Source organism: Coturnix japonica, chromosome 1 (assembly GCF_001577835.2).
Source record: "Coturnix japonica isolate 7356 chromosome 1, Coturnix japonica 2.1, whole genome shotgun sequence".
In the NCBI taxonomy this organism is placed as follows: Eukaryota; Metazoa; Chordata; class Aves; order Galliformes; family Phasianidae; genus Coturnix; species Coturnix japonica.
The window spans coordinates 161,694,278-161,721,253 of NC_029516.1; the positions used below are offsets into that span (position 1 = coordinate 161,694,278).

General features: G+C 38.9%; 1 protein-coding gene across 1 annotated transcript in view; it reads left to right on the forward strand.

Moving 5' to 3' along the window:
• Positions 1-26,976, forward strand: part of GUCY1A2 (guanylate cyclase 1 soluble subunit alpha 2) — a 155,857-nt gene that overhangs the window by 3,574 nt on the left and 125,307 nt on the right. The window contains exons 2-4 of the mRNA XM_015852224.2: positions 6,127-6,188; positions 8,764-8,885; positions 18,751-19,469. Coding sequence (XP_015707710.1) covers positions 6,127-6,188; positions 8,764-8,885; positions 18,751-19,469 — 903 coding nt within the window. The remainder of the gene's footprint in view (positions 1-6,126; positions 6,189-8,763; positions 8,886-18,750; positions 19,470-26,976) is intronic.

The window sequence follows — 26,976 nt, forward strand, 5'->3', positions numbered from 1 at the left end:
GCACACTGCAGCCCGCATCCCACTGGCCCCTGGTGTGCACAGGGAGTTGCAGCCAGAGGGTCACAGCCCAAAGGGTCAGGGTAACCGTGCATGGCACCTGGGTGTGCAGGGGGCTTTTTCTAGGACCAAATACAGCTGCTCAGTGCAGTACATATCACAGTACATGTCCAAATGGATGTCACAAGTAGACTGAATGATAGTTTTCTTTTAATTCCAGCTTTATTGTTGTGTTCTATTTTAAAGGATGAAATTTACACCCACAGTGACATAAATTTTGAGTGATTATAACTAGCGATGATGATGCTATAAGCTGTAAATTATCAACATCATTTTTTCTGCCTGTAAGGGCTCTGCTATGTGGGAATGGTGGATGCAGTTTTATTCTTCAGAAATGCCATTTATTTTCTCACTAAACTCCAGTTCCTTGCAGCAATTTTCACATTTGCTCCAGTTCCATCTTGACTTGTATCCAATCCCAGGCTGAAAATAGAATCAAAACCAGAAAAAAAAAAAGTAATAATTTGTCACTGGTTTGAAAACTCAAATACTCTGCTCCCATCTCAGGGGCACAGATTACCCTGAAGGAGCTGGGAGCGCCTGGGCACGCATTCAGAGGAGTCTGTGTACCCCCGAAGCGCTGTGCTGATCCTTCTGGAGAGAGAATTACAGCATGACACAGCATTAGGCTGACTTACATTTCTGGTCCATTTTATTTTCTGAATGGCCCATGCAACAAATCTCTTGAACTATAAACATTATTAAGTGGGAATCGCTTCTGGTATACTTCTCTCTTCGTGCAGAATTATTCCTGCTATCCTTTAAAGGCTCGAATGAAGGCACATTAAACTTCTTGTGAGGAAGCTGCTACTGGCTGCTGCCAAATAGTTTGAATTTAAGAATTGTTTTTTTCTTGAATACAGTCTTATTCCTGACAATGGGGGAAAAAAAAAGAACCTGAAGACCATCTCTTAAGTTATTGTGTGGCTGTTAATGGCGTCACTGCTGAAACTGAATTGTTGAATTGAACTGGTAGCAAAGAATCTCCAGCCAGGGAATTTCAGCCTTCGCAAATGAAATACTTTGAAAAACAATTTAGCTGTGCCCAAAGGACTTCAGCTTTTACTGACCCCAGTGAAGTTTTGTTTGGGGTGAACTTGAGCATTTCACATCAAGTACTTAGACCCAACCCCAGTGACGGTTGCTTTCTTATGTTTGTGCAGTCCCAGACTGAAATCTCAGTTTTTTAGTTCTTGGAAAAAGCATTTCTTTGAAAACATTCATTCTCTGCAGGCATCTTTGCTGCCTGGAATCAGAGACCACATCAATATATGCCTCTAAATTGCACTGTACAGCCAGAGCTACCTAAAACCGAGAGTGGATGTCCTTCATTCACAGCTGCTTGAACAGGGAGGTACCACTTTACAGAAGTTCAGTGTAGCCCTGGTGAAACTTGGAAAGTCAGCAGATAAGCCCTCTTTCCTTTTCCTCCTTGTGCTAATGTTAAGAACTGTATGTTATTGCTATAGTTCTATCTCATATCTAAGTTCTTTCCAGATGTATCTGCTTGCAAATTCTAAGTTTCAAAATGAAGACAAAAAAAATCTGTGTTTGAGTTGTAGGACTCAAAGCATGTGTGCAGCTCGGTATGTGAAAATAGACCCAGTGATGTTGAGGACATTGAACTTGTCCTGTCCCAGCAGAAATTCCTTGAGGAGGACTGACGTGAAGTTTCTCATTTCCCACCTACCATAGCACCAATGATTTTATGCAGTAGGTATGGGTTGCTTTCAAAGATTAACAGGTAGCATTAGGGGTAGATTATCTATTGTGCCCTCATGTACTGAATGTCTTCGGTATGGAACAGACCTTCTATCCATCTGAGACATGGCTGAAATTCAACAGATGAACCAAATGATCCCAGCCGCTATTATAATGGATAGCACCCTCAGATATTTATCCTTCACTGTCAAGGAGTTAGACTGGATGATCTAATAGGCAATTTCCACCCATAATGTCTGTGATGCTTCTAGTTGAAAGGCAGCTGGGGATATGGGAATTATGATTTCTAATTATTAGTTATCTCTGTTTTATTTCTTCAGAGTGTTTGCACTGTTATTGCCATGGTATAGTATGGGGTAAAATACTTGGTGTAATTTATTAAATTGTTTTCTCTGATGTGAACAAATATTTGTCTGTGAAGAGGACCCCAGCTTGCATGAACTGAGGAGCAGAATGCTCTCAGCTTTAGATGCTTACTAGTACTGAGCCCTGGTGCAGCACCTTCACCTCCTCATGTCTGGGTGATGGTGTGCTGTTGTCGGGCAGCTTGCTTTGCATCCAGCTGTCAGCTGTCCAACTCTGGATCTCCACACACTCCCCTCCTGGGGAATCTGCATCTTCCTCTCTTGGTAGCAAATCAGGTGCTAGTTGTGCTGGTCTGCAAGCAGTTGGTGCTCTTATATAAAACAGAATTCTGGAGGTAGGAAGCTGATTTTCACAGTTACAGAGAAGAAAACTCAGTGCATCCCAAAGGTTCAGAAGCTAGAGAATAAGACAAATATTTTTTTCCAAATTATCATAAGCACTATTAAAGATGGATTTTTTGAATCTTCAAATGGTTGGGCTCTTCATCTCTGTTCTTTGATTTTGGTCTATGCCCTTTGGCCTACATCCTATTATGAAGGAGATAGAGAGAGACCCAGGTCCCGCTAGGGAGCCTTCCTCCTTTTTGCATCATCAGAAAATTGTCAGAAGCCAAATGAACCTTCCTTTCCTTTCTCAGCTCTGTATTGCCTAGTTGCAGCAATTTCAGTACTTATCTTCACAAGCTGGCATTTAGGAAACTTTGATAAATGTTTGTCCTCAACTGCAGCCTTGTTTCTTTGATTACTGCCTCTTTAACGTCAATACTGTTGTGACCAGAAGAATAGGGAAAGAACAGATTTCCACTGCTTTTATGATCACGGGTCAAATATTATTAAAAAAAAAAAAAAATCAACAGAAATGAAATTATTTTCCCATTCATTTCCTTCCAGGTTGTCCAGGTACAAGTGTGCTTAGCGATCTGCAAACACCTAAGCACAGAAACTTCACTAGAATTGTTGTTAAAATACAGAAAAATAAGTGGCTTTCATTAATGTTAGTTCAGAGGTAAAACCCTCAATTAAAACCTTACACATCCGCTGAGTTAGTAATTGAAGACTACAAATTTGAAACACTTTAAGCTATCAGCATGCAACTGTTGATTTGTCTGAGGTCGCAGTAGCTCATCCCTCCTGTGTGCGGAAGCGCCATGCCTCCAGGAGGGACACACAGCTCCCCAGGACAAAGAGTCTGAAGGAGCCCCTTGACCTGACAGAGTTCCTTGAAGAAATTCGGATAGAAGTGAAGTGGTTTCTAGCTGAGATTATTATGCTTTTCAGTGCTTCGGCTTTCGTGTTTAAAATTTTTAGCACTCAAGTTTTTCAGAGCAAGACTATTGAAGCACTTCTGAGGCTCAGCTAGGAGCCACTTAGCTTTTACCAGGAAAAGTCTTTGAAGCCTTGTTAGGATTAAGGAGAAGATGTGTCGAGTTGCTCTTTTGGCTTCTAGCTGCTCTTTTGGCTTGGACATGCCCATTCCCTACAGTCCATTTCTTCTGTAGTACTAGCTGGTCATTGTAAGATGCAAAAGGAATGGGATGTAGAACAGAACATTACATTTTTTGTGAATTTAAGCAGTGTCATTTAGGATACTCTGTATGGTACTGTTGCCTCATGGTGGGGTTTGTTTGTCCCCACTTAAACATCAAAAAGATGTGCAAGTCTTAAGCAATCAGTCAACATCCTTTCTAAGCAAATGACACAGATGTTTCTAAAGACAGTCCTAGGACTTTCAGTAGTTGCCAACTGTACAAATAAGTGCATCACTTTGGGTATATACAGTTGCACAAGTGAGCCCTACCATTCCTTTCCAGAAGTGTTGCAATCAAATGAGAGACATTTCAGAGGTAAAAGGAAATGGTCAAGGAAGAGGTTAGAGCCTTCATTCTCTGAGGAGAGACTGGAAAGTTTATATTCGATTGCCCGAGGAAAGACATTTATAAAAAGAGATGCAATTAAATTAATCTAATTTTTTTGGTTATTTTTTTTTCCCAGATGATGCATGTTTATACTAGAATTCCCTTTTCAAAGGAAATTGTCAGAGTTGAACAAACAAAACAAAGCAAAAATGAAAAATAAAACCCAAAACACCCCTGACGGTATTATTGCTCTACCTTCTGGTCTTTATTCAGTTTTGTCATAGAGCACAGTGAGATCTATTGAAAAGGGCAGATTTCTCTCCAAGTGCATCCTTCAGGCTGGGCACCACAAACAGAGGTGTTTGGCTGAGTCACAGTGGCTGCCATGATGGGGTGCCATGGCCAGAATCACTGCCTGCTACTGGGCAATACTGGCCTGCTCTGGTTTCAGGGCTGAGTTATGAGGCAGAAGAGCTGGGGGAGATGGTGAGCAGGTATAGCTGTCATGGAGGGTGAACAAATTCTTCACAGAGGCTTTGCAGAGCCAAGAACTTGAATGGAATTCATCTGACAAGGTGGGGTGACGATGCCTTGACAACAGGATTTGTCATCTTGTGAGGAGTGCTTTAAATTATGCTTACTGGGGAAGGGGTTTCATTTTCTGAAGAGAAGGCTGGGGAACAGTGAAAAGTATCTTATATCACAGGAAACAGCTCTTGCAGAAAGTAGAAGGACTTATCTGATACAAATATTAGAAAAAATAAAAACCTCCTTCAAGTTTTACATCTTTTTCGTCTTATTTTTTAAGTGTATGCATTTCTACATATTTGAATCCCAATAGACAGACAAAGTCCTACAATTTGGCATTAAAAAAGAAATTTTAACACTTGCACAAACCTTGTATAATCTTTTTCATTAATGCTCCTTCTGGTACCTCCTGTCAACTCACAGACAACTGTAGGAAGAAAGGTCAGGTCTTGAACTGGTGACTGTACAGTAGTCAGCAAAATTGGAGACTTTCAAAGACGACGGTGGTTTGAGTGAAATCTCAAGTGGTGTTTTTTCAAGAATAAAATAGCTCAAATTATCGAGCTGTTTGGCTGTTACTTTCTAAAACAATTATATGCCATTTCTAAAAGGTGAGGAAAGACTAAATATCTCTAAAATTTGAGTGTCAGGTGCTGCTGCTGCTTACCAAAATATCCCTGTGCCTTTGGTACAGAAGGAAGGATACTTAAGGAATACTTGAATTCAAATTGGGTACCTTTGTCTGCTTGTCACCAGGACAAAATGTACAGGTGAAAAACTTTGGATTTGGTACATGCTGGTAATTTTGGAAGAATGATATTTTGTCATAAATTACTTGGAAAACTCTCAAGGGAATGATGTGGATTTTACATTTTCTTGATTTATCCAAAGATTTCTCAGGTATTATTTCAAAATAATAGGAGCAGCAGCAGTACCTGTAGTAGAAGTGTTTTGTTTGGTCGATACTATGGTAGTATTAATAATGAAAATAAACACAGTTAAGCATATACGTTGTTTGTTTGGTGAAAACCTGCTAAAATGAAACAGCATCAAAATGCTTAAAGCATGTAATGATTTTCTTTTGATGAACCTGAGCTTCCGGATGATTTAAAAGATGATGGCAGAATTATGGCTTGCCAGTAAAGTAAGCCAAAATAAATTATGTCTTTGTAATATCCTTTAATGTAAAATGCTCTGGGGAGCATAGAAAGTTTAAAGACCTAATGCCTTTTCCTGGACATAAGAAAATTATAGCATTTACTTGCAGACTATTTTTAATTAATTATTTTAAAATAATGAGATAATTGGTAGATGATTGTTGGTGAGAGCTAATAGTGAAGTGGTTACTTTGTTATGAACAAATAGTTTTGTAAGCAGTATAAATTTTACATCTCATTGTTAAATTAATTCTTATTTAATGAGGAACTAAGATACAAGGAAATAATAATATTTCTTATCTGTTGCTATGATGGGCGCCTGGCAGGTAGATGGCAAGGAAGAGTAAAGCTGGAGAATTAAACAGTGTGTTGGAAGATACGTTAATTAAACTGTGCTACACTTCCCTAACCTTATGGCTTTATTTATTTATTTTTCCATAGCCTCAGACTATTCGGCAGACTCTTCAAAGGACACTGCAGCATTTTGAGCATCAAGTTATTGGGTGAGTGTTAATTTGAGGTAGTGAAAGGTGCATGGTAGTGCTTTCCTTTCTGCTTTCAAAGTCAAAGCCTGAGCTGACAAGCTTTTTAATTTTCCTCACAAACTGTTAGGGAAGCTCTGGAGTAGAAGCACATACAGTGGATATTAGTGATAAACAGCTGTCCAGTCCTTTTTCTGTGCAATCCCATTCCATCACAACCGTTCCATTAACAGTGACGTTTCTTGTCTGAGGTGAATAGAGAATCTTTTTATTAGATCTACATATATAGATTATAGATATAGATAGATTAGATTAGAAGTTAGATCTACTCCAGTTTGCTTCTCATAGAGACAGATGAGATTTCTGGAAAAATTATTGTTCTGCGAGCTGAGATACCAGTCTTACAAAATCATACATAATTTTTTTTGCTGCATACGTGTGTGGTTATAAACCTGCTTTTTTATGTGGGTAGAAGCAGGGCAAAGCAGAAAATCACCTCCGAAGAATTTATTAAGGAAATTAACCTTTCCTTTACCTACATAAGTGTTTTGTTTTTTGCAGACAGCTCACATTTCTAACAGAATACAACAAATGCATGTCTGTAGCCATTAAGTGGCAGTGCCATGTGACAAATGGGGAATGCTGTCCTCTGAATTCAATTACAAAGATGTAAGGGAAGTTGTTTTTTTTTTTTTTTTTCAAGTTGCATTTAGGGTATTTTAAGGATTTATGACATTGTTTTGAAGCTTGGTGCACTGGAGGAAATTGTCCTTTGCCTGTTTCTCGATGTTTGGTTAAAATTCAAAGGGGACTCCTAGCTTAGTAGGTGACATTTACAGTGTTAGCACACCTGGATAGCACCTGGTGGCAAGAGAAGGGAGCTAATCTTGGCAGGTAATTATGATGCCCACCATGGGACAGAGAAAGGGAGAAGCCTTCTGGTTGCTAATGTTTTCAGTTGTGAAAAAAAATTGCATGTCAGGAGCCTTGTGGAAAGCATGTGTGCAAAAACAACGCTGCCTATAATTTACGGCCACATGTGGTTTAGATATTCTTATTTCAATGGACAGAGTTTAAGAAAGGGACATTCTGGAAACCTGTAATTCCTGTGATTTATGATGCGCTTCAATGATGTGCTTTTATGATACGATTCAAGATTTTGAACATTTGTATAGGTTTAAGTAAATTGCAGTGAATGTAGAATCTGTCTGTAGGAGATGTCCTATATTTGTGCTACGCTGTGGTCCTTACTGCTAATATGCACTGTTGTGGGCTGCCTTCTGCCAGGCTCAACCTCACTCCTTCATCCCTGCCTCCTTTCCTTCCTTCCTCCGAGCCATGGAGGGCAGTGGGCAATGGGAGCTAAGGTCTGTCATAACAGTCCCCCTTCTTCCTCTGCGCACCGTTGCTCTGCTCTAACATGAACACTCCATGGCATACCCCTGCTCCAAAGTGGAGTCCTCCACCAACTGCAGGGGAATATCTGAACCTGTGCCTGTAGCACCTCTTCCCCATCCTCCATTGCTGCTGCTGCTGCTGCTGCTGTTCTTTCTCACATGCTTTTGCCTCATTCCTCACATCACCAGGTGTTTTTTTGCCCTTTATTGAACATGCATTCCCAGAGGTATCACCAACACAGCTGCTGGGCTCAAGCCATGCTCAGCATGGGACAGCCCCAGCCTTTCCTCACAGAGGCCCATACAGTCTCACAGCCAGGACCTTTGTAATGATGCCCCAAACACCATATATGTTCATACCCTGTCCTACTCAAGAGCAGAGGTGAGGAATAGCCATGGTGCCATTCCAGGAAGCCTGTGGTGCAGCCTTCAGAGGGACCTGGTGAATGGTCACTGTAGAGTGTACTGTCAGCCTTTGTTTTGCTCCACATGGAAGACCAGTTTGCTGTTGGGCAGCTCTGAGTCCATCATAGCCTTTTCCACAGGGCCTTTCGGGACATGATCAGATGAGAATTCCAGTCCTTAGTGCTGTTCATGATTTATGAAGTATAAACAAAGTATGAAAGCACAGCAAAACTGTTAATAAAATACTCATTTTAAAAAATCTTCTCTCTGAGCACTGAGCTAAATCAATTACATATTTTGCCAAGAGCATTGTCACTCTGCTGTAATATTTTCTTCACTTGTATTAGCTCCTCTGTCCTCATTACCACCTGCATCAAGCTTTGTTTTAAATGTAGTATGAGCTTCTGTTCTGTTTCTGTTGAATTAAGGAAAAACAATGCGGCAAAGCAAAATCAAACAGAATAATTTAGATGTCAGTTCTTTACTGTTGGCCTGAGCACAGCTCTGTACATTTCAGCAGTGGTGGGATTCTTTTTAATTTTTCTTCTACAGGCTATAACACAAATATAATCTCTTCAGAAGATAATCCACAGAGAAAGCAAGGTTTTCTTTTTGCAGTGATAATGTAATTAACATAAAAGATTTATTCTTCTTATTAGTTACTCTCCACTGTCTCATAAACATCTTGCTTGGAGTTTGCTGTACAACTTTGTTAGAACACTGCAGAAGGAATGACATATGACAGGTATGCCTGATACCCTGCCCTATATATATATATAACTTTTTTACTCTAGTTACAGGGATGCAGAGAAGAACTTTCACAATATATCAAACAGATGCACCTACACAGACTGCTCTGGCAACGAAGAAACTGAAGATGTCTCAGGAATTCTCCAGTGTACAGCTAATGTACTTGGTATGTATTTTTTTAAGGGAATTTGTTTACTTCATTTGAGAAGTTTGTTGCCCATCTTATCACCAACAAAGAAACAAGGCATTCTTGTTCCAACAAAGGAAATTCAGGAAGTAGCTACATAAGTAGCTGATATACCATGCCCACAAAGCCATATTCATTCCTGACAGTAGGAAAAAAAAGTATAAGAAGTGCAGAACCTGATGCTGAGAATGTGATTTTTGATTTGGGGCTGTTTTAACTATTTCACTTCTATGAAAATGCCTGTCTTCCTTGTTTAAAGTAAACTTTACGGATCAAGTTTAACCCTTAGGCTATACTTCTTCTAATGTTTAAAATCTCTTTGCTTTTCCTTTGGAGCCTTCAGTAAGCTGCTGAAATCAGGGTGGAAAGTGCAAAAGATGTAACTTTGGCTCATTGGAAGTTTCCTTTCACCTGGTAATATACAGGATAAACCTGAAGACTTTTTATGACATGCAGCTAGAATCTTTCTTCAACGTGATACACAGGACTGAGATCTGACCTTAAATGATAATTCACAGAATCATAGAATCAAGGAATGGTTTGGCTTAGAAGGGATCTTCAAGATCATCTAATAAATTAACTAAAGACATGATGTACTTTCTGTGACAGGAGAATATTGTAAAGTCATAATCTACTCATATTGCAGTGTGGACCACTGTATCCTCCTCACAAAAAAATTCCTCCCTGAGGTTATCTGATTTGTTGTTAAACAGATGTAGAGCATTCTGTGAAACAGCTTTTGTGTTCTTGTTGAGAGATGAATGTTTTCTCAGTGATCAAAGTGTTTTTCCTTTGTCAAGTGCCTTATTCTGTAAGATGCCAAGCACCTTCAGGGAGGTTCTGAGTGCCTTTAGCTGCTGTTCAAAGCTGTGGGAAGAGGCTGTGCTTGGCACCTTCCATGTCTGGGCCACTAAGAGAGCACACTAAATTGTAAATATGTCCAGAATTAATTACAGCATATTTTTGCTTGTATCTTTAAATGATTGATTACTACCTCTCAAAAAGAAATGCTGTGAACTGTAAGGCAAGACAAAAACAAAGTAATGACTTTTTATGTACTAACATGTACATATTAATTCTGTTAATAACTTCCTGACAAATTAGATTTTTCAGTACTCAGTACAACATGAAGCAATATATGTGTTCTAAAAATAGTTACAAATACTTTTCGGCTTCAGAGTGCTTTTAAATCAATATGTTAGTCCCAGTCTCTTAACATGGCTGAGTGGTGATATGTAGCTGGTTTTTGGTGTTATCCTCACAGTCTGTGTGCTGGGGGCAGATCAGCTCATTGAGATCACAAGGTGTAAGCAGCATCAGGATGTTACTGTCTTCGGGAATTAGTAAAATGGGTTTTGTTGTAAATAAATTTGCTGAGATTGACTCTTGGAAAACCACTTCTTTTAAAGATAAAATCTGAGTTAATAGCAAAAAATAAAATAAATAAAAAAAAAATATCCATATGGGCAAAGCACTAACAGTGAGCAATAAAACTAGTTCTTCATTGTAATTGTTGGCTCCTTTGGAGCTGACATAATTAATTCTCACATACAGTTATTTTTTCTGGTTGAATAAAGGTCAGTGAGAGAATTTTCTGTGTAAGAAGTATATTACTACTGAGATGGGTATCTGGAGCAATCGGCGTTTCTGAGACAGAAGATGAGAATGAATCTAACTGCGGTATAGGCTAGAGAAACTGTTGAACCAAATCTAGCACTCGGGTTATTTATGAGTGGTAGCAAGGATTCACTGTCTAGGGCTGCAGGGAAGCATATTACTACAGATGCTTGGCAGCAACATCCTAATCTCTTACATTAGATAATGCCAACACAAATCACCTCTCCTGACCCTGTAACTGCCTCTAAAATAGTTATTTGGCATTTCTTATTCATCAGAGGACTGTGAATGCTGAGATCATTAGTAAGCCTAGAAGACTGTGAGCAGATGCTTTGCACTGTGGTCCCAGTGCTCACACTGCTCACAACACAGTACTACATGCTGCACTCCCAGTTCAATGCATGTGATTTATCATGTATGAACACTGGAATTTTCCTCCTGTCAAGTCATGACAAAAGTATGATACCATCCTTCTGCAGTGGAAGGGCCTGGTTCTTCTCATCTTCTTGGTAAATTATTCCTGCTACAAGTCGAGACATCAATGGAGGTCTTCCTGCTTTAATCTGCAGTAATTAAGGGAGCCACGTCCGTCATGCTCAATTGCTATGAACCGTGTTTGATACCAGATCAGTGGTACAGCTTTCCCTTGTGGTGACAGCTTCTATTACTGGAATATTTAATTTAGCTTAGTGTTCTTTTCATAATAGTGCCGACAGCTTATGATGGGCTCTGCTTTCTTTAATTGATGCATGCATACTTTTTACAGTGTCCTTCATAAGCATATAATCCAAGGGAAAAATACTTAACAGTAGGTTGGAAACAGGGCAAAAAGAAAAATCCTAGCCTCAAAGAGAGCATTTACAAAATTTCTAGATAGAAATAAAATGTTTCAGTAATAAACACTGGTATGTTCTATCCTGTTGACCCTGATAATGCCTTTAGCTCACTAGTTAGACTTTTCAGAGCAAATCTGCACTGTTAGACTGATCTTACTTCAGAAATAATAACAAGATTTGTATGATCAAGCGTATCATATAGATTCATACTGCATTTCCTTCCATATTTTATTCAGTTATTTAACTTGTGCAACCCAATTGTTCTTAATCTCTTCTAAAAAATTGGCTTCTAAAACCTTAAAGCCCAAGCCTAATTTTTCCTTAAAGAATGCGCTGCTGACATTAATGGCAGCTAAGTTAGCTCCATGTGTGGACTTAAATTAATTGTACAAAGTTTTCCTGTTAGATATTTTAAAGTAATGAAGCTCACCTTCTTGATCTCACTTCTGCTAGTAGTGTGAGGACTTTGCACCTCTATCATTTCTAAGTGAGTAACTTTTTGTCATTTTCTATGTGAAGGATGATATGTCATGGATACAAGAATCCTTGGATCTTCTGGTGATACTGTATGTGGAATCCCACATTATAGCCCTGTCCTATCAGGAGGATCACATACCTAGATTCAACCTCCCTGAGATGCTGAGGAGGAGGTGGAATTCACTGTTGGTGTGGGAATTCAGAGAGTTTTTTCTCTTGGTGAAATTTGTCGCCACCAAAGGCTGCTTTATATGGAGCAAACCATGTCATTTCTAGATATAACCGGCAGGGTTGTTCCTTTGTTTAATTCAAAGGACACAATTCCATAAAAGTCTTTAGTTCTTTGTACATTCGTCAAAATGGAAGGTCTGTGTTTCCTTTTTGAAACTAAGAAAATCTTGACATATTTTCTAGTTAAAAAGGAATAAATTTGAGATCTTTCTGGTAACTGTTTAACAATAGTGGCACATTGTTGCTGAGAACTACTGCATTTGAGAAGATAGGAAATACATTGAAAAGAAGACATTAGGACGAATCTCAGCCTACGATGAGATTAGATCAAATGATGTAAGTGGAAAGATGGACAAAGGCTTGGCACACTGACTGCTGAGCAGATGCCTGAAAATTGTAAGTGCTTATATATTTAAAGCACATAAATTAGTTTCACTTTCCATTTCCTCTGAGCTAACAACTGCAGATAGTCATTAGGATGCAACTAATTTAGGATACACAGCTTGATTTATAATTAAAGTTGTTGGTTTACAAATGGTGTAAAAGGAAATGTTACATGGCCCAGAGGACTGGAGAGACTAATGGATTTTAGTAATACTTGGAACTGCATCCTCGGGGGGGTTGAAGGCTATTACACATAAGGCTTCTTTTATTTAGCAGATATTACACTGCACTGGCAACACAAAAGTAATCTAAACAAAACCCACATAGTTAATGTGATTTTAAAACTGAGATGAATACGTCTAAGTTAGAAAAGGACAAATTTTGAATACCAAATCGCCTTAGACTTTCTGCTGTTCTCAAACCAGAACTCTATTGTTGGAAAGCAGATGTACGATCAGTAGATTATGAGCAGCTTGAAGTCATGATGTACATTACCATCTTGTAGAAGTCTATTTATAAAGCAGAAGACATTTTGGGCATGATTCATTGACTAACTGTAGGAGTTTGTCATTATTTTAGGTGCTGTGGAGTATCTAGTGTGGCCTATGTTAAACCTTCAAAAATATGTAGGTCTTCCATTAAGTCCCTTATCCTGGCAGATTTAGATATCTATTTAGTCCTTTTGTAGATGTCTTGGATGCCTAATGAAGTTTCAAGTAGGATTATATTTTTGTGTTTATAACATAGATTTATATATTTAATCATCTGAATTGAGCCTTTCATGCATGTGAGGAACTATGAGAGATGATTTTGCATTTCATGGGAAATATTTTTAGATTTCATTACCATTTCATTCTTTCCAAGAAATGAAGTTCTCCTCTATGTGTGGATTTAAAGCCATAGGCTTAATGCAAAAGCAAATTTAAAACTGCCTTTACTGCTGTTTGATCTCTAGAGTTAACATGAGATAAACTGTATCTGCCTTATTCTTAGGAAGCATCATTTTACTGATTGTAGTTCTTTGATAAACTCTGTGCAAACAGAAGTATTGAGGTTTCCAAGATGTGATGGAGGGAATGCAATGAATGATTGCTGTGCTTCAGGCAGTTTGGTTTTGCCCACAGCTGTTACTGAAAGTAGTATGTGAAGGAAAAGGAAAAGAACACTGCCTCTTCTTTATAGCTGAATAGAGCTTTCTGTGTCAGTAATTTGGTGCAGAATCTGTTAAGTGTAACCTGAGCACAGATGATCGAGTCCCCACTGAATGCAGAAGCTTAATGCACCCTCCTCAAGTAAATGGAGGTATGTAGGAGGGGGATCTTCTGTGCAGCATTACTCTGGGAGTAATGAGTTTCCCAGGAGAACTCTAGGTGACTTTTGCTCCATATCACAAGGAAAGAAGAAAATGCTAGTGGTTTTTTGGCTGCTTGATCCAACATCTCTATTGCAGTGGGGAAAACATGATTACTGGTTTACAATAGAAGTCCATGAAGGGCAACACTAAAAATTTACAGTGATAGAATATCAGTTGGGCTGGACAGGGTCATGTTAATATTCAGAGGTCATGAGTCAGACAGGTTAATAGTGCTGGCTTGTACAGCTTGACAGCAAAGAAAACACCATGTGTCTTTGCTTCATGCAAAGAGGGTCAGCAAACTTGTCAAAAATGTGAGTTGCTTTTTAAGGTGCCATTCTGAATTTATTACAATTTCCTTTTATATAATATTTCAAACCATAATTTGTCGGGAGAAAACTTCAACAACAAGGAAAAAAAATACCCCATTAAAAATTCAGTAAAACAAGTATTATGGTGAACAAGCATGAGGAATACTTTTAAACAATAACTCTCATTGTTATTTTGTGAAATGTAGGTTATGGGGATCCTATATATGATGCTGTACGGGAAGTATCGTGCAAATTTTACAGTAGTGTCAGTCATACATAAAGGCATAAGTTGATGTTATTGTATTTGTATAAAGGCAGTAAAATGATAATATGAAAAAATACTGCCTGAGTTTCCAGGATGATATAAATTCATTATGATAATCAAGTAAGATCAAAGTCTTTTTACAGTAATTAGATACTGGTACTAGGCTCACTTAAAAGCCAAATCATGCATCTAATGTACCTTCAGCATTAGCCTGTGCACATAAAATTCTTTCTTTTATTGAGAAATAAATGTCGCTTTTCCTACTATTTTTAAATTATACTTTGGAATCTGGAACTGCCACCTGGCTTTGTGTTCAAAAGACTGTTCAGGACAAGATTATGTTCAAGTCAAAAATCTGCTAATACAAAACCTTCAACAGTTTGCTTTTTTTTCTTTAACTGAAGGTGACAAAACATAGAATCACAGAATGGTTGAGGTTGAAAGGGACCTCTGGAGATCATCTACCCAGCCCAGCCCTCCTGCTCAAACAGAGCAACTGATCACATCGGTCAGTGTTATGTCCAGAGAGGTTTTAAACATCTCCAGGGAAGGAGACACAACCTCTCTGGCCAGCTTGTTCTGCTCTGTCACCCTTACAGGAAAGAACCTTTTTCCTGGTATTCAGACAGAACTGTTTTTGTTTCAGTTTGTGCCCATCACCTTTCATCCTATCAGTGGGCACCACAGAGAAGAGTCTTGCCTCACCTCCATCCTTCTGACATCTTTCTTTCAAACACACGTTGATTAGATCTCCCCTGTGCCTTACCTACTCCAGACTAAACAACCTGTCCTCATATGAGTGATGCTCCAGTTCTACTGTCATTGTAATAGCTCTTCTCTTGACTTGTTTCAGGAGCTCTTTGTCTTTCTTGTACTGTGGTATTTGGAATTGGTTGCAGTACCCCAGGTGTGGCCTAATCAGAACCTTCCTTGACCTGCTGGCAATATTCTTCCTAATGTGTCTCATGATACCACTGGACCTCTTGGCCACAAGGGCACATTTCTGGTTCGTTGTCCTTGCTGTTCACCAGGACCCACAGGTCCTTCTCCACAGAGCTGTTTTCCATCAGGTCAGCAGCCATCCTGATCATAGCTGTTGGAACTCTGCCATTCAGCCAATTATCAGTCCACTTCACTGTCCATTCATCTATCCTGCGCTTGCCTGTAGTAAATTATGGCAGACAGTGTCAAAATCCCTGCTGAAGTCCAGGTTGGTAACATCCACTGCTCTTCCTACATCTGTCCAGCCAGTTGTCTCACTGTAGAAGGCAATCAGGTTGGTTATTCATGATTTCCCTCTGGTGAATACATGTTGACTATTCCTGATCACTTAGTGTTCCACATGCTTAGAGATGTCCTCCAGAATGAGCTGTGCCATCACCTTTCCAGGAATGGAGGTGAAGGTGACCGGCCTGTAGTTCCCTGCATCCCTCTTTGCTCTTTTTGAAGACTGGGGTGACATTTGCTTTCTTGTAGTCCTCAGGCACCAAGCCATTCTCTTTCAGAATGGTTGGGAGTGTTTTCTTTTTGTTGCTGATGTACTGGAAGAGGCCCTTCTCATTGCCCTTGACATCTGTAGTCAGTTTTAATTCCAAATGGGCCCTGGCTTTCCACATCACATTTCTGCATGCAGGATGTTTGTTTTAGGAGGTTGTTTGTGTTTATTTAATTTTCTCAGTATTTCATCATGTCTATTATTAGAGATAAAATTCCTGACTAAAACAGACCACCAGTTTGGTCTAGCTTGAGTGTACACGTTTTTCTATTCCGAGTTAATCTGATTTTCTGCTGGTACTACGTGTAACTCAATTCAGAGCTAGAATGTTTTTAAAAGTAGTGGCACATCCTGGAGTCAGATCATTGACTTGAATATCATTGGATAATTCATGTTGCTTGGGGCTAATATGTTATATCCAGACTGAACAGACAATGGGATGAATCTAAAACAGTCAACAAAATCTTTGGCCAAATACGAAGATAAAGCTCCTTTCAATGATTGTAAGATGAGACTTACCTATGTAGCAGTAGAGTATGGAGTATTGGGTTATCAGTCCTATATACCCTGGTTTTGGTCCGTGGTGCTAGTGTAAATTACTGTTAATGTCATAGTGTGCTTGAAAGACAGCTTCTTCAACTCTGCTGTTGCTATGGAATGTTGCATAGTTGTGTTCCCATACTATTACAGTCTCTGCAGTGTTACAGCCTTGGATGCTCCTGTTAAAGACTCATGAGTGCTCACTTCTACACACACACTTTTGAAGAAGCTACTCACAGTTCACTCTACAGGAAAATAAGATTTAGAAGTATGTATGTTTGTTTGTGTATATAAACGTGTATGACAACATCTTAAATTCTTGTTATTAATATCCAATGCTGACATTGGATATGGGTTAGAATTTAATTATTTTTTGGTTTCACTGAGAATTTTTATGGAAAATGTTGCATTACTTTTTTATGCTGATGTAGTAATAATCAGTCAGTAATTGGCATGTTGTACTCTGAATTGTGATATTAGCAGTTATTTTGTACCAGAGGTACTTTCTTTTGGCTTAGCTGATGATCTGACCATCTGTGGGCACAAAAGATCCTGGGAATATTACTGTAATAACCTAGTTCATTGACCAAAGTTCACTATGAGTAAAGGCCTACAGATGAACTTTCCCAAACTATTATTGCTTTGTCATGTTGTCCTGTTTACAAATGTACTTTTATGAATTTTACTCTGCTATCAATCATGTTGAGGGTCCAAATAAAACTCTCATTGCAGACTGTTTGCAAAGGCATGGAGTACTCTCATTCCCTGTAAATATTGATCAATGTATCTTTGCCTGTGTGCACGAGCCCTGACTTGAGATGACTGAAGATTATTGTCAGCATATGACAGACGAGTGACTTCTGTCCTGTTAAACCTCTTAGGCATGGAAGTCTCTCACCACACTATTCTGCCAAATTGTAAAGCCTACCAGTAATCTAAACAAACAGTAAGAAGTTTGGCGATCCACTAGGATCTTATCAATGTTATAAAGCATGCTGAATACATATTAAAATAAAGGGCCTATTGTGCCCTGAGGAATGAGATAGTTGCTCTTCATTTCTGCTAGAACTCAGGATCAATTTTAAGGTGTTTGACTGGTTCACTAAAATTTAATAAATTCAATACACTGGGGGAACTGCGTAATTTGTTTCTTGCAGGATATTTGTAATTCACTTACATTTTATTTATGCTTCTTTCTATCACAGCTTAGTAATGATGAATTTTCTAACTATGCTAAGTGATATAGGGTTAGAGACAGATAAGACTTAACAGAACATATCCTAACTAAAATAAGAAGGAAGAAAATGTTTAATAACCATCTCAAAAATATGTTTTTTTTTTCTAGTTTAAATAAGAAATAAAAATGGGCAGCTTTTGATAAACATTTATATTTATATTCAGAGGCATCTATTACAGATATTTTCTTACTCTTGTGCAATACCAGCCTTATCACTTCTGTAAATCAAAACCTTTTGTATTGCTTTGATGGAGACTTGAAGTGACATTTATAGATATAAGAGACCTGTCTCAACTAATAGCAGTTCAGAAAGTTGCAAGGGGCATGGATTTATTGGAAGACAGATGAATGTAGAAGCCCAAAATAGTGAGGCTTTGCTCTCCTATTCGGGTAACAAAAAAGAAATATTTTTTCTTTCTTTCTTCCTATTTTCTTTCAGTGCCATCATCTATAATGAGAAAAGTATTTGTCTGTTGAAAAACAGCAACAGCAACAACAACCCAGCTACTAAAGTGTATGGCTTTGCACTGCTTATTGAAAGCCAGTGGTCTCACTTTGCACTTTTCACTGAAATCCAAAACCTGCATCCCAATAACTCATTATTCAAGGTGATAAAAGCTAGATACTTTGAGAAACAGCAAACAAGAGGGGCTATAAAAGCAGAAACCTCTCCTGTGTCTGTGCCAGCAGTGGCTGGTATATATCCTTGGTTGGATGTATTTGCAAAACAGGCTACATGTGACTTACAGTTAGGGAAGGTGAAAAATTAGGGAAATTATAGTATGTTTTGGCTTCCATCAGGGAAGAGGAGACAAAGCAAGTGTAAACTTCACACTTAGCTGGCTGGGATGGGAAGCTGAAAGCATGAAAGATTGAAAGGGCAGGCAAAAATGACTACTAGAATGAAGCAGTGTGTTTCAGGCATCCAAGGGTACCATTCAGGCATTCCTAGCTTCCACAGAAAGCAGCGGTTCCATGGGTAGTGGAAAAAAACACTCTTAAAGGACTGGAAAAATACTGAGAAAACAGACAACAAAGGGATGATGTGGCACAGTAGAGATATATGTATTTGACATGAGTGTCTTGTTATCCTATAGGTCTGAAACTTGAGGAAATGCAAGAAAAATTTGGGGAGGAATTCTTCAATATCTGCTTTGATGAGAATGAAAGAGTTCTTCGAGCTGTAGGTGGGACCCTTCAAGACTTCTTCAATGGCTTTGATGCTTTGCTGGAGCACATTAGAACTTCATTTGGAAGACAGGCCACCCTGGAATCCCCATCTTTCCTATGCAAAGAGCTCCCTGAAGGCAATCTCATGCTTCATTATTTTCACCCACATCAGATTGTAGGGTTTGCAATGGTGGGAATGATAAAGGCAGCAGCAAAGAAAATTTACCGCTTGGACGTGGAAGTAGAACAGGTCACTAACGATAAGCTGTGTTCAGAGGGGACGAACCCAGGCAATTGCAGCTGTCTGACTTTCCTTATCAAAGAACATGAAAATGCAAATATCACAAAAGCACTTCCATCGGGAACTTCCCACTCTCCCTTAGATCTGAGGATTAGTATCAGCACCTTCTGCAGAGCATTCCCCTTTCACCTGATGTTTGATCAAAACATGTTTATTCTTCAGCTGGGAGAAGGTCTAAGGAAGCAGCTCAGATGTGACACCCACAAAACTCTGAAATTCCAAGACTGCTTCGACATAGTTTCTCCTAAGATCAGTGCCACATTTGAACGAGTCCTCCTGAGGTTATCTACTCCCTTTGTTATTCGGACCAAACTTGAGGATACTGACTCTGAAAATAAAGACAAGGTAAGAGCATTAATTTGGAAGGGCTAACGTGTATATGTGTGTAATGAGAGAGGAGTTTTTGTACAGAAAGAAACATCTAAAGTCCCGTGTATTGTGGAAAGCTCAATTATGCTTTCTAAATAGGGTTAAGTGGTATTCCTCTGCCAAATGAGTATTTTCCTAAGTTATTTACAAGCTTTGCCTGAGATGTTGTGAATGGTGACATTGCCTTTGAGAAAATTCTCTTCAGTGAAGTTGCTTAGTTCAGTTTGAACCAGAAGAGTGAGGATTTTTAGAAAATGCCTATATCTAATCCTTAATGTCACTCCAGCTCTATTATGATAACAATAATAGTTATTAAATAGTTATTAAACAGGAGAATAGCTTTCAATATATATTTTTGAGAGACTCTTGCTTCAGGGCTCACATAGCTACTTTTATATCCTGCTTCCCAATTTGGAAACACTGCTTTTGTCTGTGTTTCTTCTCATCTCTCACCCTGCTTTCAAAGAACCAGAGCTGTAAAAGGTACCCGTATCACTGTAGACTAGTTTTAATGTTTCCCAGTCATTTAAAATAGTACTTGTCTTTCTACTTTGCCTCTTCCTTCAGTGTTTCAGAAGAGTTACTTCAACTAATGTGCCCTATATTGAATTCAGTGCATCCCATGTGAAATTGTCTTCCAGAACATACCTCCACAAAGACTTCTGCCTTATTGCATATCCTTGAATTAATAGAAAGCTTTTTGCTGCAAAGCAAGATTCCAGCTTTATGCACTAACACACTTAATATGCTGGACTTATATTGAAAGTGTATGCTAGGGTCCTTTGGAGATACTGCTGTCTTAAATGAAATAATTATTGATTTGCAGAATTTCTAAGAGCTAGTAACCGAAAATAGTCAATCCTATTCACACTGGATACTTACCTACCAAATTTCTTCTTAAAGGTGGCACGTATACAATTCAGATGGTCTGGATATGGCTTGAGAAATTCCATCTCTGCTTTACTGCTTACACTGGGCCAGTGTCACAACAGCTCCTGCAACAACATATGTAATTCTGGGCTCTTTTAGAAATATAGCCAAATCTGACAGCAGTAATGTTTCCACCTTCTCTTTCACACCACTCATTGGCACCAGTGAAAATATTTCTGCTTCATTTTCCCCTTGAAACAACATACTGGTGCTTCTTATTTTGTATGAATTGATGTATTCAACCTACTTAAAACCAAGAAGGATTTTGTTTTTCAGAATATATTCTCCAAGTAACCCATGCCTGTAATTACGAAAAGAAAAAGCTGCATGAAGAGTTAGAGGTTTTAGCCTGAGCTTCCTTGTCTCATGGTTGTTCATGTTTTGAAAGAGGTTTCTTTTCTCCCCTGAGCCTCTCCATCCCTTTCAGGTGTCTTCTGCCCTGGGACACAGTCCCAGCTTCTTGACAAGCTTCCACTCTTCTTGAGTCTGCTGTAAATGAAGAGAAGTGTGTTGATTCACAGTTTTCCTAACTGTACATTGACAATCAAACAAACTCACTTTCTTACCTGTACAGGTATTGTATAACTGTGGGCTGCTCACAGGAGAGGCGTCAGGGAGTGGAGCTTCCTGGAGACAGGTTTAGCAGCCAGCTTAGGAAGAAACTGCTTTCAGAAACTTGTTCTGTACCATCAAGCTGAGTCATTACAGGTGATTTAAGAATTCAATCAGTGTAGTGCCCAGGTGCCACTCAGGAGAGTGACCCTCTCTGCCTTAAAGCTGTGTAGATCAGACCCTGAACACCAAGTGTCAGCATACTAACATAGTGGGAATTTTCATGTCTTAGGGGCAATTAAAAGGAAAGATCAGTAAAGGAAATCTTTTGTCTGTCAGTAGTTAGGGATAAATTGTTTATTGAACAGTAAGGTGTAAATGAGAGATAAAATGTTGATGGCAAGGTGCAGGAGACCTGGTGTAAACCTAGTGCTGCAGTTATGGGAACAACAGTGTAGAGGTAATTTCTTATGAGTCACTGATTTTGTAAGGACTTTCCAAAAGTTTCTGTGAATAATTATGGAATTAAACAAAGCTCATCATTTTGCTAGATACTCAATTTTATTCCCAAGGCACAGGTCACTCAAGTATCTCATTTTGGAACTCTTCTCAATACTTGTTTGGTAGTGGAGTGCTGGGCCAGTAGGTCAGTGCTGTGAATAGGATCCCAGGAGCAGTTACCAGTAACTAGTTTATGTATTTCCCTACATTTCTGTCACATACATTTATTCTGTTTTTACTGGAGTTGTGTCCCACTTAAAGAAATTTCTTTTTTTTTTAAAGGACTCTGCTCTGATCTCATTACTTTTCAGACTTGGCTACTTTAGATGGCACTTGAAGGGATGCAACCCAGATGACTGCTGCAGTTTTTAAGCTGCTTAGATATCTTGATGGTTTTCAGTAAGAAAAAAAAGCTTCAAAAGGCTTTGTGGTAAACAGACGACCTTTCAGCCTCTTTTCAAAGTATTTTTATCTTTATTTCAGAGCACAAAATAGATTTATTTATTTATTTATTTATTTGCAGGCTTGCAGTGAGAAAGACAGAACAACAAAATAATTTTAATTTAGTACTTATTCAGCGAAGCAAAGTCTAAGGTTTTGCATGTGGGTAAAGGTAATCCCATATACACATACAGACTGGGAGAAGAAATCTTTGAGTATAGCTCTGCTGAGAAGGACTTAGGGGTTCTGGTTGATGAAAAACTTAACATGAGCCAGCAGTGTGCACTTGCAGCCTGGAAAGCCAATGGTATCCTGGGTTCTACTAGAAGAAGGGTGGCCAGCAGGGGAAGAGAGGTGATTGCCCCCCTCTGCTCTGCCCTCATGAGGCCCCAGCTGGAGTACTGTATCCAGGTCCAGGGCCTGCAACACAGGAATGATGTGGAGCTGTTGGACAGGGTCCAGAGGAGGGCTACAAAACTGATCCAAGGGGCTGGAGCATCTCTTCTATAAACACAGACCAAAAGAACTGGGCCTGGAAAAGAGAAAGCTGCAAGATCTCATTGTGCCCTTCCCATATTTAAAGGGAGTTTTATAAACAGGAGGGAAAACAACTTTTTACACAAGTAGATAGTGATAGGACAAGGGGGAATGGTTTTAAACTAAAGGAGGGGAGATTTAAATGTTACATAACAGTTTTTTACTGAATGGTGAGGTGCAGGAACAGGTTGCTCAGAGAGGTTGTGGATGCTATGGAGGTGTTCAAGGCCAGGTTGGATGGGACCCTGAGCAACCTGATCTACTACTTGATCTTGCAGATGGCAGCCCGACCTGTGGTAGGAGAGTTGGAATGTAATGATTTCTGAGGTCCCTTCCAACCCAAGTTATTCCATGATTCTATAATTCTAGCTCTGTTTTCTGATGAAAGTAAGTCACAAATTGTGATCTTTCTTTACCTCAGCACCCAGAGACAAAGAACAAAATGTCTGTCCTGACTTTACAATTGTTATCTGCTTGTTCTATTCATGCAAAGGCTCATTTGTGTGCTTTGGTTTACTGTGGGTTCACAGAATTGCAGAATGGTTATGTTGGAGGGGAGCTCTGGAAGTCATCTCATCCAACCCCCAGAATTTGTTATCTTGTATTTATAACAGCATTCTAAATCTGTGAACTACAGCCTCTCCTTTTGGATACTCATTCACTGTATGAAGAACTGTGGCTGTCTAGGATCCATACAGCTCTTCGGATATATAAAAGCTGAATGTGATTGGCCTCTTGGGCTTTTAATTTTCTCATTCAATCCAATCCCTGGTATTTTTGTTGTTGATAGTATGGCACTACGCAGCTGCCAAAGGGAGAGCCCTGCTGCTCTACTTCTTATACCAACACTCTGTTTTTTTCTACATTTCAAGCTAATTTTTAGTCAGTTTTTTCTTTCTTTTTTTCTTTTTTTCTTTTTTTCATTTTTTTTATTCTTTTCTTTTAGGCTGGAGAGCTTCACTTGCATGCAGTCACATTATCCGTGTTACGGTTATTATCCCTAAACAACAAGATCACAAATGTTGTGCTTTCTAAGGCAACCCATTTTACATCACTCTATCTGGGAACAATTATTTATTGCAACAATCAGAAACACATTTATTATGAAAATTGCCTAGATGGTGTCAATTGCTTGTATCTTTACACGTGGTTATTCTGTAAGTGTTTAATCAAAGTTAGTGGAGTCACATATGGAGTAAGACACTATTTAAGTTAGGAAGGTAAGGCCTTAAAATATCTGCTGGACTGCTCTAAGGCCCCTGCCAAGCTCACTTCACTGAGGTTTCCTCTCCATGGAGATGCTGCATGCTTTGTGGCCAGGGCAGTAGCTGCCTGCCTAGTCCTTGGCACATCACCTCACCCAAACAACTGGCTGGGATGCATTGCTGTGCCCTCCCTGGCAGCATGTCCAGGTGCTCACACAAATGCCATGTTTGCAAACAAGTCTCTCCCTGACTCTCTCACCCATACAGAGAACGTGCTGACTTGACTGTTTTAGTGATTTACTTAGATTTTTGTTGTAGCAGCACTGCTCTCTGCCATCTGAGGTTCTGCAGGACTTGTCTTTCTGAAACTGTGACTTGACATGCTTGCTAAAAACATGCTGCATTAAGTATTACTGCTTTCTTAGCTTAAAGAAAAAAGAAAGTTGAAAGTGAACCATGAAAGAAATTTGGGTCTCAGCCAGACATTCTGCAGCTGTGTTTTTCCCATACGACTGATCTCCTATTCTCTTTCAGACTAACAGCTCTTTTCCATTTTTCATACATGGATATTCACTGGCCTTTGACTTGCCGTTAGGCCTTCTTACACTTTTATTCAAAGGCCTTGTTTAAGAATAAAACTTGCACCTAAAACTGCATTAACTGAAATGGTCATAATTTTTCTGTCAGGATGTTTTCCCTCTGAATATGCCATTTTACTAAAATCACGACTTTACCAGGAATTCAGAATAATGTTCTGGAAAATAATTGATGTTATGTGTTAAAGTATTTTGTTATTTTAGAGTTAAATACTTACTAGGAAAGGCTTTTGTCATTATAAATTATAATTCAGTATAAAAAGAATAATGAAACATTGTTTTTGACAAATGCAGTCCTCTTAAAATTTTATACTGCAAGAAGTTCCAGATGCCACATATTACTCAGATTATCAAGAAATGCCAACTTTGTAATGATAAAACATCCAGCAAAATGGAAGTACCTGCTTTTTATAGCTCAGTCCTACTGACTGTGCAGGATGTCTGAGCCAGCACCTCGGCTGTTGTCAGTGGAAAGGATTGTGGTAGATGAGTTAGACAGCACCAGCAGGATTCTGTCCCAGTGCACTGACTTAAATTAATTCATAAATAGATAAAAATAAACCAGTCCAGAGCCAAGATTAAAAAAACTGCATATATATTCCCAGGAAGTTAGATTCTATAATGTGTAAGATGGACATGTGGCAAATGGCCAGAACTTTAAAAATGCTGATTTACAAACAACAGTTCATTTTAAAATGTAAGCTGGTTCCATGGCAGTTGGTAATGATTTCCTCCCTTCATTCTCACTGATCTGTTTAACTGTGAAGTTATAATTCTAGTTCTTCCATGGTACGAGGAACCACCATCTCTAGGTTAAATATTTCCCTTCAGACAATTGGCTCTGTGTTTGCTAGTTGTGATCAAATCCAAAGTGCATCCATTCCAGGCAACCTGATTCTCACAGTGACTGACAGATGATGGTTAATGAAAAACATAAGCTTGCAGTGTTCTTTTCTTCAGTACACCCTTACCGTCTTAACTCTCCAAGGATGAAAGTGCATCCTACTGCAGCAGTGCCCAGAGAATGGTGCCCTGTAGACCCCTCTGGACTACTCCATAATCTTCTTTATCTCCTTCTGGGCCAGGAAGAATTTATAGCAACAGCTCCAGTGGGTTCCTGTGCCAATAAGGTTTGAAACTGTGTGAAGTTGAGACCTCTTTGGTAGCACGAGACATTTTCAGCCAGGTCAGTGGGGATCCTGTGTGCAGAAAGTCTACTTGCTCATTGCTTTCCCACTGCACTTTGCCGTGGTGTTTCCTGACCACTAGAAGAATCTGTAAAATATACTTTTTTATTATTATTATTTTTTTTCCCCCAAATCCACAAAGAACACTGTTCTTTGTTTTGTAATAAGTTGATTCTTTATCTGCCACTTTTTATTTCTATTCTGAACCAAGTGAATTAAATGAGTGGTCCTGACATTGGCAGACTAATCTTAAACCTACCACATGCAATCTTCAAATGCTGTTGCTCTTTAAGCGTGTTTTTCCTCCTCTCCTAATAAAATTCAAATGAAGTGGCCTGAAAGTCATTCTAGCATGAGGGACATCTGTCACTTATGATCTAAAAATTCTAATTTTTCCCAGAGCTGATTTATTCACAGTCAATCAGCCTTTGACGCTAAGCTCCCATTTCTTTGCAGGCTCCTGGTGCTCTCGGAATCAAATTGTGTCTTTACTTTCTTCTGATGCTAATATCCTGCCCCGATTGCTTGTCAAAATGTGTTTAGACTTTGATGGATTTCAAGATGAATTGGATTGGCTGCCTTGACAGCTACTAGGGACCATGATGGGTTATGAGAAACAATAGATGACGTGACTTTCTTAACTCACTAACAGCTGTGCATTGGAGAACTTATAATAACACTGTGAAAGTGGCCCACAGTTTTTAATATTTCTTCTTCAAGAAAGCCAATGAAAACGTCATTTTAAAAATGTTTTCAGCGGCAGGACTTGAATAAATGTAACAGCCTAGAGATAAAGTTCTCACTTCTCCTTTCCACTAGCTGAAAACCAAAGAAACTGTTTGGAGATTATTTTGTGGAGTCAAGTAGCTATTAAACCAATTTGACTCCATGGTGAACTTTGCCCTCTTATGATTTGTATTATTTTTCTGTGATAAGGCAGCCACTTCCACATGAAAATGTCCATCTTTCTATAATTGATAGAAAGTATTTGAATGGGTTTCTAAATTACAGCGTCATAACTAAAACAAGAGAAATAGTTCATTAAGTTTTGCATTATACAGTAAGAACACTCAGACAAAACTTGGTTTGATTTTCAGGAATGTAATTTTGTTTTTTTAACTCTCTCTTCCAGTGATAAAATTAATTATTGGTTATTTACAGTGAATTTTTTATCTTTTCCCTCATTTTCTCATGTGAATTCTTAAGTGACTGTGCTTTCCAGGGCATCACAGTCCTCTAATCTGAGTAGGTCTGATATAAAAAAAACCATTTTTCCTTGGCATGGTTGAAATAAAGTAAAAAGATTTGATCACTCTTTACCTTCCTTCATCTCTAACAGTTCTTACTGGGCAATACATGTAGACAAGCTAAGTTATTTTGTGTGTCTCTTCACAGAGGCTGAACTGCCCTTAAAATGAAGAGGCAAAGCCTGCGTTTCTCTCTCTGTGCTGATGGGTTTTTGTGTGGGAGGTCCCATGAGAGCACGATAGGAAATCAGAGGGTGTGTGAACTCCTGAGTGTGCCTCTGAGCCAC